We start from the raw sequence: 22,155 nt of genomic DNA, 5'->3' as shown, positions 1-22,155 counted from the left end.
ATCATATTTATGAATACAAATGTTTGTACCATGCGAGGAGTTGAACCCGCGACAAAGTAAAGCAAAGAGGTGTGCTATACTGCCAAGACCGTAATACTATAAATACATAAATAAATAAATTATAAATCGTTTTATTTTATGTCATTTTTAGGTCGTTAATATATACACTGTTCTCATTTACCTAATTAGTTTCTTGCTTACAAAAGTTTCTGATCTATTAGGTTGGCTCTTAGTTAGACAGTTCCGGTAGATTGTTTCAAGAATTCGTCGTTTGTTTTCGTAGAGGTTAATTATTAAGTTCTAGTTAACGGTATATATACAGTTAGTATAGATTATAATATGTAATTATACGAAGTAAGTATTGTAGAATAATATTATTATAACAAACACATTGTTCGATTTGGAACTGTACAATTAACCTCTACGAAAACAAAAGACAAATGTATAATGATAGCAATATAAAGTTATTACAATTTTTAGTGATGCTTTTATTAATATTAATATTAAAAATGTTTACATTATCGAATGTAAATTAAAAATTTCAATTATAAAAAAATATAAAAGGTCACGTACATTTTTTGTTTGATAATCTCCTTTAGAGCTAAGATTAGTTAGCTAATTTCTTAAAAGCGTTCGCTTTTTACAGATTTAATGGAGTGGTGGATTATTTGTCTCTATCTTGGCATAATTTATCTGGCCGAATTAAGCCTCAAGCGGAAAATCTCACTGAAAAAAATGGCTGCCGATAAAATGAGAACAAAAAGATTTTTTTTAACGAAAACACGCGCAAAAGAAATGTTGAGATATGAATAATGGGAATCATTGTAGAAATGTATAAAAGGAGCGCTGGAACGAAATAAGGGTAATGATTGCCCCGAAGTTGATTTAATGCTTACCCTTGATATAATTTGGTAAAGTTTTAACACGAGACGACTACAAATATATATAAAAAAGTCCAATAATATGATAATAATAATAATTCATTCATTTTATTATATTTCTAAACCTTCCTCTTGAATCACTCTATCTATTAAAAAAAACCTGCTTCAAAATCCGTTGCGTAGTTTTAAAGATTTAAGCATATATAGGGACGGATAGACAGCGACAGTGACTTTATTTTATACTATGTAATAATGACTAGCCGGGCAACTTTCATTGCATCAAATTTTCTTAACATTTATCATTATATTCCGGTTAATTTAGATAAAATCTTAAATTATAGCCTATATATTAATCTGATAAGCACTGTATCTCTGTAATCTGTAATCTAATATTACTGTAAAGTTTCATCAAAATCTGTTCAGTAGTTTTTGAGTGAACAAGCATCCATCTATCCATATAAACTCTCGCGTTTATAATACTAGTAAGACTAGTAAGATACTGTATAATACCCTTCAGTCGTAAAGATGGTTAGGTTATAACTTAATGTTGAGGTAGAAATTTAGGGGTATGTAGATACAAGACCGCAGTCTATGCTGTAGAGGAATTGTAAAAGTTTGCAATTAATCGAATTATATTAATCACACGAGAACACCAAAATTCATCGCTAATTGAATCCCAAGTAAAATTTGGCAAATTTTAGGCCGGCAATATCCAAACTAATTTGGGATGAGCACAGAAACTATTAGTTGCTTAATTACGGACTCGACACACGGTTACTTAGATTTCTAGCATTTAATGGCATTTGTACATGATTATTATTTCAATCACAGATTTGATTTTATCTATCTGTTTACATCTTAACATTATATTTGGGGATGAGCATATTAACTATTAGCTGTTTGATTAAGGACACTGTTACTTAGATTTATAGCATTTAATGGTATTTGTACGTGACTGTTATTACAATCATAGATTTGATTTTATCTATCTGTATACATCTTCACATCATATTTGAGATGAGCACATGAACTATTAGTTTCCTAATTAAGGATACGACACATTGTTACTTAGATTTCTAGCATTTAATAGTATTTGTACGTGACTATTATTGCAATCACAGATTTGATTTTATCTATCTGTATACATCTTCACATCATATTTGAGATGAGCATATGAAGTATTAGTTGCCTGATTAAGGACATAACACATTGTTACTTAGATTTCTAGCATTTAATGGTATTTGTACGTGACTATTATTAAATCATAGATTAGACTTTATCTATCTGTATACATCTTGACATCATATTTGGGGATGAGCATATATATACGTGTATATAATAACATGATCGAGTACATAACACTTAGATTTACAGTATTTTATGACTTTGATATCTGTATTACTATTTGTCTACATTTTCACATCATATCTGATGGTGTTCTCTTATATTATCATCATTTATTATTATTATAGTATCAAACTTTAATTGTTAAAACAGAATTCAATTCCGATAATGTACACATATCAAACTTTGCGTTCGCATTTAAAGTTTCACTATCGATATAGTATTACGGCGTAACACATCGCCCGTGTGTTCACTGACCGCGTCACGTTTGCTTACATAATTAATAAGATAGTTATCAGGGTCTAAAAGCACTTAAAGCAAGTGCCAATTCCCTCAAACTGGCTTGACGTATTTGCATGATGAAACGCCGTAACCACTATCCACTATAATTGCTTCCCTACAGTGATGCGAGATGAGTTTCAGAACTGAAAACATCTGCTACCAGCGCAAGATGAATAGAATAACTAGGACTAACATTGAATCGTATCTTTAAAATAACAACTCATATTTGTATGCCATATTGTTTCCAGTGTACCCCTGTCTACCCACGAATCCTTCTAGAAACCGTCACGGTTAATTTGCTATATAGCTCTAGTTGCTTAGATTTCACCTTCACTAATAGGGATACTCGTGTTTGGCCATCGTACATTTTTTTTAGTATTTAGAATCTATACATATAAATAAAATTGGAGTGTCTGTTTGTAATATTGAAATAACCGTTTTTTACTACATGCATATGAATATAAATACGGTACATATATCAAAATAATTTTTTTACTATTTTTGTCTGTCTGTCTGTTCCGGAAAATCTCTGAAATGGCTGGACCGATTTTGACGGGACTTTTATTGGCAGGCAGCTGATGTAATAAAGTAAAGCTAAGTTACTCAGGCTACTACTTTTATTTTAGAAAAAATCTTTTATTTTATATAAACAAAGTTAAATTCCACGCGGACGAAGTCGAGGGTACAGCTAGTAACAAATAAATTGACGGCTCAGCTAATACCTAATAATAAGACGCAACCCAGTTATATGTATATACATGATCAGTACTGATATCATGTAACACCCCTTATACCACTCATGCGTTGCTATCCCAGAGATCTAAAATGTTATGTCTTTTATCCTGTAATTTCAACATGATGTACAATGTACTAAAAATATACAGTCACAATTATTGTTATTTATTATGTAATAAGAAAGTTTGTAAGTATGGATATTTGTTATTCTATCACGCAAAACCTACTGAACAGATTTTGATGAAACTACAGTAATATAGCTTATGCATCAGAATAACACATAGGTTATATTTATATTGAAATTTAACGCGGGTGAAATTGTGGGCACAGCTATTACATAAATATAGCATTTAAAATCCTATATATTATATATCTCTAGAAATAAATAGCTTATCAGTCGAAAGTCCACGCAAGAGTTAACGGAATGGTGCGTACAGACGAACGAACCCAAAATCTGCCCATTTGTATTCTATGTCTGAACAACGAATTCTATCTCGAAGGTATTGGAGTTTCGCAAGTTTCTAGAGGCCCAATTAATGACGCGATTAAACTAAATTAGGTTTGAGGCGCGAACGACCAATTCCTACCCGGGTCTGTCGGATGCGATGTATGATAAAGGATTTTGAACCGTATAACGGGTGATTAAGATTGTGATAAGAATTATTGACGGGCATAGTATCTCAGTTAGAGAGAGTTTGGGATACATGTAGGCTTTGAGTAATTGTTAGATCATGTACGAAGTAATTTAAAGTAAATTAAAATTAAATGGAAAATAGTTTTCCTAAGAATACACTTTTTTTAGTTGTTTTGTTGTGTTGTATATCTAAAATTAATATTATTAAATGAAGCGGAAAGATTTGTTTAGTCTTTATACAAAGTTTAAAAACGAAAATCCACTGATTATAGATAACTACATTAAATAGAATTAAAACTAATACGACATTAATTATAGTTAGTTACAAAATATAACTCTGGGTGGGTATTAGAACAAAAGTGATTCCTACATTAATTGTAACCGTATAAAACAGGGGCGGATCGCTAGTATAAAATAATATAATATATATGTTTGACATACGATTGTAATGCAAATTACAATGCGGATTTGATAAAAATCGGACGGTCACAGGTTCGATTCCTCGTACAGTACAAACTTTTGATTATGATTATTTGTAGGTACTACTACTAGTCTGGTCTGGTTTTTATGTATATTATGTATGTATTTACAAAAAAGTCGAAGTATTTATATCAGTTGTATAGTACCCAGAACACAAGATCTACTTAGCTTGGGACAAGGCAGCTCTGTAAATTGTCCAGGGAAATTTCTATTATTATTTCAAGTCTTTCTCTTTATTATTACTCTATACCGATATGCATAAGTATTTGTATCAGTTGTCTAGTACCCATAACACAAGCTTAACTTGGTCCTGGATGACGCTGTGTGAATTGTCCAGGGATATTATCATAATTATAATCTTTATTATTAATCTATGCTAATGTACGTACCTGCAAGTTAACGTAAGGTGCGTCTGCCATCACAGTTGGTACAATAAAACCTCCTTCTCCAGTTGACATATCGATGTCTTGACTATAGATGTCAGTTTTGTCGTCGTACAACTTAACTCGAACACGAACTCGTTTCTCGGTGCTCATTGCTTCCACCTGGTAAAAAGAAAAAATATAGGTCTTTACTGTAACTTGAATATCAAAAAAATGAAAGCCCACCTGATGTAAAATGGAATTAGTCACCAATATTAGTATTGAAGAGAAATATTATGTGGACAACAGCAAGTATTGGTAGACATTAGTAAAGTGTAATTCAAAACTATTATTATTATTTATATACGAGTATATTGCACTATTTAAAATATATGAACAATTGGTTTAATGCATTAAGGCAAGAAGCAGTCCAAGGGACTGCCCTTGGACCGTCTTCCGACTACTGAGTCGGAAAAAGCTCACTTTTGGTATTTATATATATACATAACATAAGTACAATGATCTTGGACATTAAAATTTTTAAAACCCACCAGTGACTTATTATTACTTAATTTAATAACTCCAAAATTTTTATCTTAAGACATTTGATGCATACAATCGTAAGTTAAGCATAAAGCAAATTTTGTTTAAAGCAAATCAAGTGATCCTGGAAACTGGCAACAAAAATAAAATGCTGAACGTAAATAAAACGAAACGCCCTTAACCTTTGCAACCACTAAGAACCCAAATTGTCCCCATAAAGATAGGCAGATGTATTTCCTTAAAAGCCACGCTTATCACGGGTGCGGATAAGCCTAACTTCACGACTCCGGATTTGGTATTTAAACTTCGCTTTTAAAGCAAATTACTGTTAGATATGAATCAGATTACAAGTCGCTTGTTGTGTTTATCAAATCAACTTACCTACCTCTTTGAAGACAACATCAAAAATTTATATATATTACATATAATATAAAACCTTCTAATTATAATTCTCATTTTCGAGTAATAATATTTTTTTTTAATACCAAGTGAATGATATATTAAAAACTACAAAAGAAACAAAGCTATGTTTATTTGAACACCTCGTTGGTGAATCAGTTTAATAAAAGGTATGCTAAAGATTATTTCCTTTCCTTTATACCAGTTTTTGCTAATTTCATCCAGGTGAAAAGCAATCTTCCTTCTCAAAATTGGTTAAGGCGTGAAACCATAACGTATAAATGTATAAATTTGCTGTTTCATTATATATAGACTGTATTCTATATACACATATAAAATACAGTCTATATATATATATATTAAGCGATATATTCACGAATTTATTAATTGTTCTTTTATTTCTTATTTATTACTAGCTGTACGCGCGACTTCGTCTACGTGGAATTTTGCAACATAATTTTATTTTTCAAAAATAAAAATAGCCTAAATTAATTCACTTTACTAATCAGCTATCTGCTAACAAAAGTCCCATAAAAATTCGTGCAGCCATTTCAGAGATTAGCCAAAATAAACAGACAGACAGACAGACAAAAATTGTAAAAAAAAATATTTTGGTGTATGCACCGTATTTATATTCATATGCATGTAGTAAGAAACGGTTATTTCAATATTACACACAGACACTCTAATTTTATTTATATGTATAGATAACTGGAATGGCAAAAAAGGTGACGCCTATTATGTTATGCCCGTCATAACATATCATGTCTTTTATTGTGTAATTTGATTGTCTTATCTCACCTTTCAACAGAAACACAGCTTAAGATACAAGGAGCTTGGCAGCTGATAGAATACTTATTAATAATACGTAATACCCTGGATAATTCATACAACGCTAGAGGGCGTTGTATGAATTATCCAGGGTATGAATTGTCCCAAGCTAAGCAGACCTTATGGACACTATCCAACTGATAAATCCTTAGATTTTTTTTAATACGTACATAATATGCATGAAGGAAACCAGACCAATAAAAACAGTCATACTCATTAATATGAATGTACAGTGCGAGGAATCGAACCCGCGACCATTGAAAGTAAAACAATGTGCTAATCCACGTAGAAAGTTATTGCTCACGTAACTGATTTGTTGTAAAATTACCATTATGAAAGAGTATTTTAAAATAGTCACGATTGAAAGATACTTTCTAGTAATATATGCAAAATATTAAATTACAACCATTTTATATTCACGTCTTTGTACCGCAATAATCTCACCAAATGATAAGCAACATCCAAGTTCCGAATTAGCGAAACAAATAACAACCATAAATCATGCTCTTTAATGTTACAAGCTTAGTATCTGTGGTACGAACAATACTAATTCAAAATAGAAAGACTATACCACAGACATAAAGCAGAGATCACATCGATATAAAAGATCTTCGTTAGAATGCCTTCGTAATTTATTATGTTGTGCCATTGCCAAGAATGGGAAGGGATGATGTCGGAATACACTTAAGATAGCAGTTTTTTATTTCATTCTATCTTCAGTTGTATTGAGTATTGCCGTCTCTTTCGTACGTAGTAATTGATTTTCAATATGCATTGTATAAATTTATACAGAATAGTATTTTAAACAAAGGAAATCAGTCAATAAATGTGAGCAATTTCTCTCAATTGCAAAAGAATTCTGAGTTATTAGTTGTTATAAGTCGTTGCATAATGATACTATATATACCATATATATATCATAAAATTGACTACATTCTTTTGTATGTTGGCTAATAGTATAAAAATATCGGTTCAAAAATATTGCTTCCGCTGTCTGTTCTCTTAGATTTTTAATAGTACACATCGGATTTTAATGCAGTCTTTAGCAATAGATAGAGTGATCAAGAGGAAGGTTTATATCTATAATACATATCCGTCCGAAGCCGAGACAGGTAGCTAGAATCTTTAAAGACATAGTTTTAAAGGTTGACCAAAAACGGCTTCTAGATCACAACCTTCAAATTAATATGACTAAAACAAAAATTATCCAATTTCGACCTTACCAGAAAACACCACTAAATTTAACAGACATCCAACTTAAGCATAATATAAAAGAGATACCAGATTTCAACTTACTTGGCCTGACTATAGATACATACGTAAACTGGAAAAAACACATATCTAATACAAAAACAAAACTATCACAATTTATATATGCGTTATCGATGCTAAAAAGGAATACGAATACGCAATGCGCAGTGGCAGCTTATTATGCTTATGCACATGCATGGCTTCGTTATGGAATAATCCTTTGGGGAGAAAGCACAAACGCCGCGGACCTATTCATAACACAAAAAAAGTGCATGCGCGTGATAGCAAACATAAAGCGATTTGACAGTTGCAAACCACACTTTAAAAAATTAAAAATATTAACTTTACCGTCTATTTATATATTGGAGATAGCTGTATTTGTTCATGAGCATTTATCATATTTTAATTTTAAATGTAATAATAGATTAAAAAGCCAACTGGCCCTACCAGAACCTAAAATAGAAATGTTTAGGGCGAGTCCGTATTACCGATCCATTGTAATATATAATAAAATCCCGGAAACCATAAAACAAGAAGATAAAATTAATTTATTTAAAAAAAGGCTTAAACAACTACTGACCGACAAAGCTTACTATACAGTAAAAGAATTTTTAACAGACGTACTATAGGAGCTAACTGGACACTACAACAGATCTAAATTTTAAATTTTATTATTGGAATGAGTCATCTACGAAATTGCCATACTCTTTAAACAGAGTCCATGTGTATTGTTAATTTATCTTATGTAAATTTATGTATACGCATGTGCAAATATAAATAAATAAAAAATAAAATAAAAACGAGTTTTTTTACAGATCTTGAATTAAAATATTTTTTAATACTACAAAGGTCAATTTACGTAGATTAATATAGAAGAGATATATAGTGTATTTAGTATATCTACAAGCATTAGGTCTTCCCTGGTTATCCGGCAAAAGACCTACCTACCCATTTTCGTACTCATCTAAATAAAATATTTGCATAAAAATAAACCAATTTATATGTAGGTCGACAAACAACCTTTGAATTCGAAATAAGTGATTTAATGTGGGAGGAAAAAACGACTTCAATTTACAACCAACACTGCTAAAAAGGCGATGTCCTCAAATCGATGGCATATATTTGTAGACTATTTATTTATCAAATGTACGCGAAGCAAAATTTTTGTCCCCTTTTTACGAAAATTGCGCGGAGGAAGGAGTATGAAATTTCACACTTAGTTTATATAGAAGAGTGCAGAATTCAAATATTTTTTTTAATTACATATAAAAAATACATGAAGTAAACATTATAAATACTACCATATATTTGACACACACACACATCTTTTGTTTATTGTTAAAGTCTGCGGTCAGATTGAGAATAGATTAATATTGTTTATCTTCAATATTATTTGTCTGTAGTCTTATTGAAAGTTAAATTAATTATGACTGAATTCCTACTACCGGGCCACTGGGAAAAATAAAAATAGATGCATTTATAATGTAGGTCGCCAAAAAAGATCAGACTGTTAAAAAAGTTAGCGAACATTCTCGAATCCCGACTATTTGCTGTATTCAACTTTTAAAGAACACGAATAAAATAAAACGTCCGTAGTTGAGAGACAGTTTAAAATTTCAGTGATTTTAGCATTTGGTTGTACCTATCTGTTTTTATTTCGTTCAGTTGGCTGGATCGCTGCTTGTGAAGTTCTCGGTAGAAAAACATAAGTTTAACGAAACAATCCTCTAACTTTGGCATCCATTCTAATGCAATTTCTTTTAAACAACGTTGGTATCAATCAGATATAGAAAGGAAGATAAATCATTGATCTGTTTATTAGATCAGATCATTAGACTTACCTGATGAGTAATCTATAGTAACTTGTATCATACTTGTGTGTTACAGTTTGACAATTGAAGATTAATTAATTGAATCATTTTTTTAAGAGCAGGGCTCTCAGTTCTGTAACCTAATTTGGACTTAATTTACTTTTTGTACTATGGCACTTCATCAAGCATTCTAGTTACAACTACTAATTGATGATTTTGAACAAAAACTTACGTTACGTAGCGTCGGTATTAGATTTAGGAAGCAATGTATTGATAATCTAAAAGACAATATTGGCAGTACGCGGAAATGTAACCAGAATTATGATTCCGAAAGTAAAGCAGACTGTCTTACTTTCATTCAGTCCCTATAGAAGTAACGTCGTCAATGACGATCAGTATAATTATCATTAGTCGACACCATGGGCTTCCCAAATTCAATTCGTATCTGTCATGCTGTTTAAGATATATATTTGGCATTGTTAACTTACCCGTCCAACAAAGGGTAGCCCGGGCTTATACCGCCGACGCATGCTATCAGCAAATCTGAGCTCCACGTAATGCTGTTCAGCTGCAGGTGCCGCTGATGCCAAGTTACCAGCTTTAGCACCCACTACAAGTTCCACTCGAGCTGAACCGCCTCCACAACGCGCTTCAATCTTCCAGGTACCTGAACGTGCTCCCGTTGCCAAAATAGCACTTAGTTTTCGGACCCCTGCAGACAAAAATTATACTCATAAACTTTTGTCACGGTTGTTTACAATTGTACACATTATATTTTTTTAATACTAAGATGGTGCCAAACAGGCATAGGGCCCATCGGATGATAAATGATAACGTAGCGCATTGCCAACCCTAAACATAAGCGAGAAATTCTAAATTTGTTTATATCATATGTATAAATAAATACATAGAAAACATATATTGATACAAACAAGCATACTCATTGTTTAAATTATTAACCGGGTCTTAATACGAATCATTTTTTGACAAATAAAGTAAGCATACTCATAACTACAAATGATTTTACCATATAATGAATCGAATCGGTGACAAATGGAGGTAAAGCGGTATGCTAAACCACTAGAACTAGACCATAACTCAGCTAAGTAACAATCTAACAACTTATCTGGTGAAGAATAGCCGGTTTCTTATAGGGAAGAACATCTAAGATATGATGTCTCTACATGTCAACTATACATAATCATAAATAATGATTCAGAAATCTTCTTTTGATGAGACAGCTTTCCGAATTAGCAATTAAAAGAAACAAAAGTGCTTACTATTCTTTCTATTCTTCCTTAGAGCTACAGGAGCCAAAACAGCAGTTTATCGAACTACAAGAAAATTTCATATTCTGTACGAAACAATGGTTGGTACTACAACTAATAATTACTATATGAAAAGAAAATTTCCAAAATTAGTACTAATAAGAGACATGCTTCTTATTAGTACTAATTTAGGAATACGAGAATTTCGAACAATACATAACTAAACAAAAGGATATCAACAAAATAGAAATTACTCTAAAAACATTTCGAAATGTTGGCATTGAGAAGGCGTGTCATCCACATTTTAAGCAAAACATAATTCAACGGTCGCTCCTAAAACTAACAAACATTGTAACGTAAGTTAGAACGTGGTTCCACTATCAAGTTTTTGCTATCCGATATGACATGTGACTTTAAGAGGGTCCGCGAATATAATTAATCAAACTGAAACTCCAAGGGACCTTTCGGTGACGGGTTGCGATGTTATTTCTCATGTGATGTGTTCACATTATTAATTTTATTTGTTTTTACCAACTCGCAATGTTTTGAGTATACGACGAGTTTTTACTTCACCCATTAAAGTTACATCTCTTTCTACTACTACATCATCATCTTTTTTTCGTTATCTGTCGTTAAGTCAGTTGTATCGTTATTCACTTCCTTTCTTACCATATCATCTATCGCACAGTCCATTCTTGATTTGTTTAGCATTTCTTTGCTCTTATAATCTACATTAGTCAACACATCTCTATCTGAATTAAGCTCGCAATCATTAGAACTTTTAATGACAGTTTAATATAAAACAGTAGCTACTGTTCGCTATTTTCTATTCATTCTGAACGTTCAAAAAACATGTTCTTGACGAATACTAAAATAATCCGATATCCTTTCAGGTTAGAGTTTTTGGCTATGCCTTGATATTCAGGACGGATAATTTAAACTATATACGAATAACAATGGCCAGGATCAATAAGTTAATAAGTATAAATATAATCCTCGGTTGGTAAGATGGCATCGGTGGTCTAGCGGTTTACGGCTTTACTTCTAATGGTTGCGGGTTCGATTCCTCGCACGGCGCAAACATTTGTATTCATGACTATGATTGTTTGTATCCGTCTGGGTGTTTTCTATGTATAATATGTATGTATTTACAAAAAAATAGCTAAGTATTTATATCCGTTATTTAGTACCCATAACACAAGCTCTGCTTACCATAGAACTAAATGAGTTAATTGTCCAGGAAAAAAATATTCTCCTATCGTTACAGAATTTTAAGTAACGATTTGTTACGTGTCATATTGGAAAAAAATCTCCATTGTAAAGGGAGGGCCTTTGTGTTATCGCATTAGGGGGTTTGAAACTGAATGTGTCAGGTAAAGCTAACTTGATCCTTTTTCTTGTTAAAAGAATTTCCATGTCATAGTTAGGTATACACCTACCCTTTATTCGTGTTTGATAAATTGTTGTCGGCTTAGAGATTCTTGCTATGGTGGTAATGATAGAAATCAATATCTCGTTAGTATTATGAATTTTTAAACGCACAGATAAAGACTTGAACCAAAATAGTGTCTTTTACAAAGCAGACTATTTCCTTGACTTGGGATTCTGTATGTATTAGCTCAAATAGTAACAATAAATTATTACTTTTTTTAAACTACGCTTAAAAGGGAGTGACATAGGATTATACAGATTATGCAGAGAACACAAAACAATAGTAATAGTATGCCGAATAGAACATTATTAAAATTATAAGAAGCATAATCAATGAAATTTGCTGATTGTCTGAAGATAAAAAGAAAAAAGACAAAACAAGTTAAATATAAACTCTTTGTTTAGTAATTCAGACTCAGACACTATTGTATTACAATAACATTTTCTCCAGTACCTAAAGCCATTTGTAAATTACTATTTAAAAGATAATGGATCTGCGATACCCGATACGAGTTAGTTACAAGCAAAGAGAGGCGAAGGCGAGGTTACTGAAGTGTTGAATACAGAATTTATTTCAGAGTATTTCATTGAATATATTGTATATAAAATATAATATTTAATATTATTGAGACTAATAAATATTGAGCTCAGTTTCTTTTATTCTAAAATATCGTATGTAATTTCATAAAATATACATATTTAATTATATTTACGTTTTATAAATTTTACCTCAAGACTATATGAATACGTTATTGTAACGGTTATAAGGCAGTTATAAAACTACATGCATAATATATTATTGTTAGACAGTCTGGTGCTAAACTAAAAAGTTATGAAAACTTATCAAATAATAATTATATCATTCTTATTAAATTTACAGAGCGCCATCTAGTCCCAAGCTGAGCAGAGCTTGTGTTATGTATTACTGAGAAAATTTAATCAGGTATCTAAGTAGAATCCAATCTATCAGAATTTGACATGGGTCGACATGGGAGATGCCATGATAAGGATTTCATAGAATGCATTAAGCATAGTGGTGTTTTATATGGATATATATCAAAAATGATATGAAGCAATAGACATGTAAATCATTTTCGAATCATTCTTAATTCTGTTACATAAATAAGTAATAATAATAGTCAGTTAACCAATGAACTCGTTTCGTTGAACTTATAATGATATAGTTTTGATCAGTAATTTTATTTTCTTGGGTATAAGGTATATGTGATGTAGTATAACTGCCAATATATGCATGTTTTATATATATATATATCGTTTTGAATTTCTTGAAATAATTATGACAAAAATGTTTAATGGTTTAGAAGAAATAAACGGACAAACTTTCATATTAATACACCGAATTGACTATTGTAGATATACTTGTCAAAATTAAAGTGAAGATCTATCCGTAAACAACAATGATGCCATGTAATATATATATATTTTATTGTAACTGACTAAAAAACCATAAATTAAATTAAAATTAACAAGAAGCTGACAGGTTTTATAAAAATAAATGATTTGATGAGTTGATGATACTTATAGTTTTAAAAATATTATTAATTAAATACTAAATAATAACAATTTCATTAAGTAAAAATAAAATTACTTGTATTTGTAACACAAGAAGAATAAGAAGATCTAAAACAGTACTCCTCACAGGAACAAAACAACTATGTACGTTCAAGAAACAACCCTAGCTTTAGTACAGTAGTAATAATATTTATTCCGTACAAGAAAACTGAATACTGTTCTTTGTTACCGATACAAGAAATGCGACTTTACCACTGGTAATAATATCTCTACCGACTTTCCTACACCACAATAATAAAAGTTACTTTGCAATTAGAGAGATTGTTCTCGCTACCATTGCAGTCTGAACTTTTCTCGCCACCTTCGGATAATAACTAGTAAAACTAAAAGTAGGTTAGGAGCAAATTCACAGCTGTCAAGTTATATGGTCGTTAAATTCCTAGTAATATGAGTGCACGAATATTTTTAGATCTTGAAAATGATAAATTTTTATTTATTACTACGCGGATATGTATAGTTTAAATATATAATGCATACATATATGTTGTCCAGTCCATTCTTGCGCCATTTACCACTTTCAGTTTTCTTTCCTCTACCAAATTTTAAATGAGATGGATATACTTTTTGTTCCACAATCAATATGCCTAATAAGACTACCCCATCCAGGATAACAGTGGTAACAATATATATATTATATATGAGATAAATTGTAGACGACCAACCTGGACACAATGATTTCTATTTTCATAAATACAAATAATACGAAGATATATCTCTAATAGTACATCTCAGATATTGCAACTTCTATCTTCAATCTTCTTCTCGTACAGTACAATGTTATAGAATATAAGTGTGACTATTAATGTCACACTTAAATTCTATGGCATTGTGTTAGTCTGAGACATACTATGTACGATTGTATATTTACGTCATGATATAACATATTATATCATGACGTAAATATACAATCCCGAATCTATCGTTTACAATATTATGTGTTATGTATTTTCTATATGCTAATCTTCAATTACTTAATTAGTCATCAAACATATCAATATTATTGACACGGCTATAATTTCTAAAGGTCTAAACTGGCCACTTTTTCATTGGGTCTAATCAAAGTTTCATTAAAAAGATCTTAAATATAATTCTTAATCTGGGTAAAATGAAAAAAAATATGACTATGTAAAAGTGCTTATATTCAGTTTATTTGAATACAGATTATTTCTGTTTCTATTTCTATTTGAATATTTCAAATAAAACTGAATTATTATTGATATATTTTATATATAAGCTTATTTACATGTAAATGTCTCTACAATCAACCTTCGTCACATCACATAGATGTCAACCATTTGATTCCATATATTACTTTACGTTATGTTTTAAAATTTAACAAATAAAAAAGCAATAGCATAGACAACTATTGCAACAATCATATCTATGTAGGTAGTATGTTAAAATTATACAGTACACAGTATTAAAAAATAATAACAGAGTCAAATAATGGAACAATTATCTCTTTAGCAATAATTCAAAACTATGAAGGTAACACGAATGGTAACATGAACTTCACTAGCTCATTTGTGGAGAGCCAAAGTTAATGAACGTAGACTTTAATTGAGTTCACGCTTTGATAGCAACTGCTTCACGCTCCTCGGTGCCTTGGCAAATTTTGATGTCTTTAATACCGACTGTAGTTGTAATTGTAAAACTTTCTATAATATCATCTTCTGAAATTTTAAAGACTTCATTATCCAAGTTATTTCAGTGACTCAGCGAGTTTCAATACATCTACTTCGTGTAGTTTATCTTTTTATATTTTAATAGAGTATTAATTTAAAACAGTACGTATGTACGTTTCCTGTTTTTGCTATTAAATTAGAATGTTAATAGTTTCTCATTGACTATTATACATAAAGTTTAGCTAATCGTGATAGTAACTATTGCCCTCATTGAGTACTTGCAACACTAGAGAATATTGTGTGTGTTGCTTTTTGGAACTTATTACGGTTTTATTCCGAAATTTTGTACTTATATATCGAAATGTATTTGTAGTGACAACTTGAAACTAAAAACTAATAAAGGTGATACTAATAAAGCCATACTAGTGATACAGTTTGGTGAGAATTGCTTGGATACGATACATCTCACCTACTTTTGATCAGAAATTGCGATATTATACAGAGTTTTATTAAAAGAATAAAATACGACTGCAATTTTGAGACAAAAGGCAATAAACATACAAAAATATATATTGTATATTAAAGCAGATACTGCAGTCTTTGTTATTTTGCATTAAAATAACAGCTTAATTCCTTTTTCCTTTATTACAATAACACTTTCTTTGAAAATAATGTTTTATACTTTAAGGTATTCTAGTTCTTGTTCGTTACTTTAACAGCATTTTGATATAAAAGATAGACATTCGTACAACCGTGGTCATAATAATAAATTTAATATAGACTTATCTTAAAAACTTTAAACATCATCGGAAACTGAATCTGTCAGATACAACAGAAGGCTGAATCCGTCGACAAAGTTACAAGGAAACGCTCTTAGAGTGAATAAGATTACGCGAACCTTATTCTATTGTTTACAAAACGTGATCTCTCGAGAGATGTAAGAGTATGTATTGGTGGAGGATGCGGAATTTTGTACTTGGAAACCACAATATTCCTATATATCTTGATAGTTTAGTAAGTATATCCGTAAAATAATGTGTTGGAGTAGAGCCATTGATTATCTTAAAAATTTGAATGAAATATATTCTGAGTGAAATTAGGGCATCATTTTGAAGGACAACATATATTTCCGCCATATTGTATTTATACATATATTTTTTAGGTATTTTACTCATTAATTGTACCTATCTTCTATCACGGTATGTTATAATGCAAATAAAGGATAGTCTATCTATCTACCTTTATATATATTAAAGGCATAAAACTGATTGTTCAGCAGAGATTAAGTATAAATTCCCATTATAGCCAAATTATGAATACTAACTATATGCAATTATAATAAATCATGAAGTTCTACAGTCGAGAATTGTTCTCTCGTTATTGTAAGATGATATGAATGCACCGTAGTTGTTGTTGCTTTGTAAAGTTTGAAGTGATAATGTACTACTACTATGTATACAATACATATACTACAAAGGGAATTCGTATCTTTTTTATATTTTTATTACTCTGTACTTCTCTTTGTCAAACATTTGTAAGCTAACTACTTTACTATTTACTATCAACTGCTTTAAGTATTTCTCATGGCATTGTAATTACACGAGAAATATCTAATATAATAGCAGTTGATAGTAAATTCATATCATATGATTATTAGTGTGTATATATAGTTGATAAAAATAAGTCGCTCCATAATTCCATTTTTTTTTCTACAATTTTGTTTTATGTACTAATGCTATTATTTACTCTAAGGCATAGATAGCATGATATAAGACATCCGCTGCATAACAGCGCCATATGCTTAATGTTAACACTTTTTTGCTAAATAAATGTATATTATTATTATAAAAATGTGAAATACCTTCGTTCATAGACAGCTGTTCCCATATAGCGACTTTGGTACCGGCTGGATCACTGAGCGCCACATACGCTAGTTCATCTCGAACTAAACGTAAGTCGTGATCTAGAGCCAGAATCCAGAATGTTACTGAAACAAATAAATATCATTAAATATCAAAAACTTCATTTTATTCAGCATAGGGGACAAACGAGCTTGCAGCTCACCTAAAGATAAGTGATTACTGCCGCCCATGAGTACCCCATGGGTACTTCAGAGGAATTAGAAAAGTATTGCCAATTTAAGAGGAATAAGTTCTTTTCTTGAAGGTTTCGATAGCGTATAGTGATTGCACAATATAGTTGGGCGTGGTAAAAAGTTTCTGGAAAAATGTTTATGGAAAATGGATGGTAAATCCTCCATTCATTCAGAAAATTAGGATCCTATTTTAGATTCTAAAACTTATTTTAATAATAATTTACTGTTACCACTGTTTTCCCAGATGGGGTAGTCAGAGACATTGTTAATTGTTGACGCATGGTTAATTCAGCACTTGATATGTCGTGATAGCATATTTAAATGTAACGTAACAGAATGCGAGTGTACTGCTGTACAAGTATATTTTCTTCAAGTATATCGATATTGGCTTTTCTATCACCGGAAACTTAACCAGAAATTCGAATTGAAACAAAATTTTTGATGCCAGTCCAGATTTGAACTCATAATCTTTGGGTCCAAATTTAGGTAGGTACTCATACTTATAAAATTTTATTTAAAAGCGATATTTATATTTTAGAGAACAATGATAGTAATAACCACCAGATATATACTAGAAATATCAACCACGTCAGTAGAATTCTTCCCTGTTTATGTACCGACTTATATAAGTAATTAGTCTTTTTAGGAAATCTTGATAGGAACCTCATTTATTGTTATTGAATATCCGTACTAATTATTTTATCTATGTCCATACTGTAATAATAGTATGAATACGGAAGTCTGTGTATTCGTTTGTTGCCTTTGCACTACTAAACGGCTGAACAGATCTAATGAAATTTGGCATCAAAATAAATTATATAACAATGACGGCGGACATGTATTTTAACTAAACGACAAGGCAAAACAGCAAGAAACAGAAAGCGGGTTAGTTATTGACAAAGAAACAAACATCAAGGTTCCTACTAAGTTTGTAATACAACTTTTAATAAAATATATCAAAATATGTCAACTGATCTACAGTTGTTGTTACAGAAACAACATTGTTATCTTTGTTGTAACAATTCTCATCTGAAGAAACAATAAATGTAACAATTCCGCTTAACATTAATTTAAGAATCGCATCATAAACATCTAATCGGAGTTGAACGTCACAAACATAAAACAGAACCGTAAAGCAACAAAGTAAAAATTAATGACAGAGACAGAAACATAAAACGGAGACTTCGATACGAGAGCGAATAAAGTTTTCGTATGTTCTGTTTTTATGACTGTAGCGGTAAAGACTTTGTTGGAGACGCTACTTGTTAATAAAATGTGAATAAAAATTATGATTTATCATAACAAATGAATTAAAATTCACCCTGAAATTATCATGGTACGCATCAAAATATGTAAATTAAGTCCTTAGTAGGCCTTTGTAGTTCGCAAACTAATTAGTTTCGAAGTACGTTCCCAAACACGAATTACGAGAACTAGTTCGCAGATCTTCTATTTAGCTCCTTTTAGTAAAACCAAAAATTTTTGCTATAATGAGTGTTCTTTTTAGCAAAAATTTTTGGTTCACGCATTATGTGTATAAATCATGTAATAATACTTACTTATAAGCCTAGCCAACCTACTGCCTTTCTCTGTCTACAGTCGGGAGAGAAAAGGCTAAAAAATAAACTAACGAACTATCTAAAGTTTAAAACATTTTGTGATGAATTTGCCTTTTAACATTACTCTAATAACCTACGGTTGCTTTTTGTTGTGTAATTCTGATAATATATATATGGCTTCCTCCATACTTGCATATTACTTTATTCTAGGATTAAAAAGGCGTAATGACACTTTAATTGCCATAACGCGCAGATTTTCATACTAAGTTATTATAAATAGTATATTAATATTGAAAAAGTAGAAGAGCCATCTTTATTCCATCCTAATACAACAAAGTAATTAGACAATCAAAACTTTTAATACCCACATAAATGCTAATGTCCGTTTTTTCTTTTATTCTTGTACACGGCTCTTTTTCTTAATATTTTTTTGCTATTTACAAATTACTTTTTAATTTCTTTTAGAAGTTTATAGACGAACGGGCGGAAATTACGTCCACAGGGTATTTTTATGACTTGTACTTTCTTTTTCTTCTATTTAGTTCATCTATTATAATAAATAAATATTATTTGGGTAAGTTCAACTAACATACTCAATAATGTAACTTGCTTAAATAAATTACCTATAGTATAAAATAAATCTCTAACATAAACTGATCAAAAACAAAACCTGTTTCCACAATAGAATTACTAATAAAGTATTCAGTGAATTCACTGATTTCATTCTCATTATTATATTCCACTGGTACCTGACTGCGTAAACCGTCAATATAGGTGTACCATGCCATCATTATCAAATTAAAAAAGGATAGGATTTATCGTAAATAATACAGTCGTATAGTCGTATATATTGTCAGTAATAGCACGTAATAGTATTCATGTAACTGAATGTAATTCCCCAAAATGTACATAAAGAAGAAAATTTTACTAATAATGTAAATTTTGTGTGGATGGATTTTTATTACTCTTTCACGCAAAAAACTACTGTATGGATTTTAATAAAAAAATTACAATAATACAGCCAATTTAGTAGAATTTAAGCGCGTGAAATTGCGGGCACAGTTAGTTAAAAATAATGTTTTAAACTTCATACAAACTGCGTGGTCACGTGATCAAATCTAATAAGTGTTTTAGCATTATGAGTATATATATACTGTACTATTCACCTCGGTAGGTATACCTTTTATGTTTTTTTAAACTATTATACTACTATACGCAGCTGACTTTTATAGCTTGGCCAAACTATATAGAAGCGAGAGCAGAAGTCACCTCGAATCTTAAGGTAGGACTTAGAAGTTAGCATTTTAGCGTCGGCTAAAAACCAATTTTTCTTGCATTTACGACTACTATGGTTATTATGGTCAGTGTCTATTATATCATGTATGTGTATATGATATAATAGTACCATATTACACATAGTAGGTATAGCAAGCTGCACAAATTGAAATTGAACAGCAATTTCTAGTTAATTTATAACTAAACGTTCACGAAACCAGTAGTTAGCAAAATGTATGGGACGATGCTTTGTAATTAATTACTGCAAGTAACACCCGGGATAGAGAACTTGAACGATAAAGGGAAAGTTTCAGCGGTTGGACAACTTTACTAAGGTTTATGTTTCAAATTTCAGGCTTTATAGTATCTGTATTTTTATACGCATAAATGAACTTGAAAATATATACATACTAGCAGTGCCCGCAGTTGCACCCGCGTGAAATATATAGCCCATATGTTATTCTGATTGTTGGCAACCGACCGCCGAACTCTTTTGATATTTTTATTATTTTTAAATTTATATTTTTGAAGAGTTCTTTCTTATATGTCATTTTATTTGATATATTTCAATTTATTTTATTTTTCTCTTATTGTCTTTCGTATAGTTCGTAACTGTACATATTAATATATTATATTATTGCAACGTGTTTTCATCATTTAGACACCCATACAGTCCACCGATCCATTACACTGATGTATAAGCAATATTACTGTAAAGATTTATCAAAATACTTTCAGTAATTTTTGCGTCATCCTCATAAACTTTCGCGTTTATAATACTATACTACACCTTAACACAAATATAATAAAATATTATTTGTGTTAAGGTGTGGTTGAGTGTTTTTTTAATGGATGATAATACAATGGTACTCTCGGCTGCGCTAACGGTCTACGCTGGCGGGGCCCAAATGGAGAATGCTAAGATGAGTATGATATCAGGTCAATTAAACCATCGTGGCAAAACAACCAGCAATTTATCATTATGGTTTCCAGGTGGAAGCGTGTGGTTTCAACCTACATGATATAATGCTAGCAATGGGATCATTAGTCTACAATACTAATAATAACTTTTCCCCTTGTGTTTGTGTATTAAGGCTACATGTAAAATGGACTGGGGGAATTAGAATAAAATTTTCACACAACGTTAACTATGAGTCAATATAAACAATTAAAAGCTAAAAAAAATAAAATTTATCAATTTTTATCTAAATAATAAATATATATAAATAATATTATATACATAATATATTAAATGTTTTAATACACTTTGTAAATTTATTTTTTAAAATTTACAAAGTGTGGTTATATGGTGGCTACAAAAATGGACACAATATTAAATACTAGCTGACCCGCGCAACTTCGTTTGAACTTACGCTTACTTGACATTTATAATTATATTTCTCACAACTTACATAATATTTTTTTAAAAATATAGCCAGTGTGATATTTTGATGTATAAGCTATATTACTGTAAAATTTTATTAAAATCCATTCAGTAGTGTTTGCGTGATAGAGTAACAAACAAGCTTATAGCCATAATATTAGTAAGATAGTAAGATTATAATCATTGCGATGCAACACTAAAGATTCAAAACACTATTTGAATACAGAACTCATTATTTATGCAAGTCATGATTATCACAAAATATATTCAACGTTAGTTACAAATTTTTTAACCTATCCTTATTTCTTAAAACATTGTAAAACTTGTATAATAAAGGTATGGCTGACTTGTATAAAGATATATGGCGTGATT

The 22,155-nt window shown here is 30.7% G+C and overlaps 1 protein-coding gene across 1 annotated transcript in view; it reads right to left on the bottom strand.

The window, feature by feature from the left end:
* The window catches only part of LOC131852023 (C3 and PZP-like alpha-2-macroglobulin domain-containing protein 8), a 126,933-nt gene that overhangs the window by 65,897 nt on the left and 38,881 nt on the right, over positions 1-22,155 (bottom strand). The window contains exons 4-6 of the mRNA XM_059202593.1: positions 17,332-17,457; positions 10,042-10,265; positions 4,746-4,901 (exon numbers count right to left, since the gene is read on the bottom strand). Coding sequence (XP_059058576.1) covers positions 4,746-4,901; positions 10,042-10,265; positions 17,332-17,457 — 506 coding nt within the window. The remainder of the gene's footprint in view (positions 1-4,745; positions 4,902-10,041; positions 10,266-17,331; positions 17,458-22,155) is intronic.

Source organism: Achroia grisella, unplaced genomic scaffold, assembly GCF_030625045.1.
Source record: "Achroia grisella isolate CSIRO2021 unplaced genomic scaffold, CSIRO_AGI_Agris_v1 utg821, whole genome shotgun sequence".
Classification (NCBI taxonomy): domain Eukaryota; kingdom Metazoa; phylum Arthropoda; class Insecta; order Lepidoptera; family Pyralidae; genus Achroia; species Achroia grisella.
The sequence above is the reverse complement of the archived record's forward strand: the minus strand, read 5'-3'. Positions and strand labels throughout refer to the sequence as shown.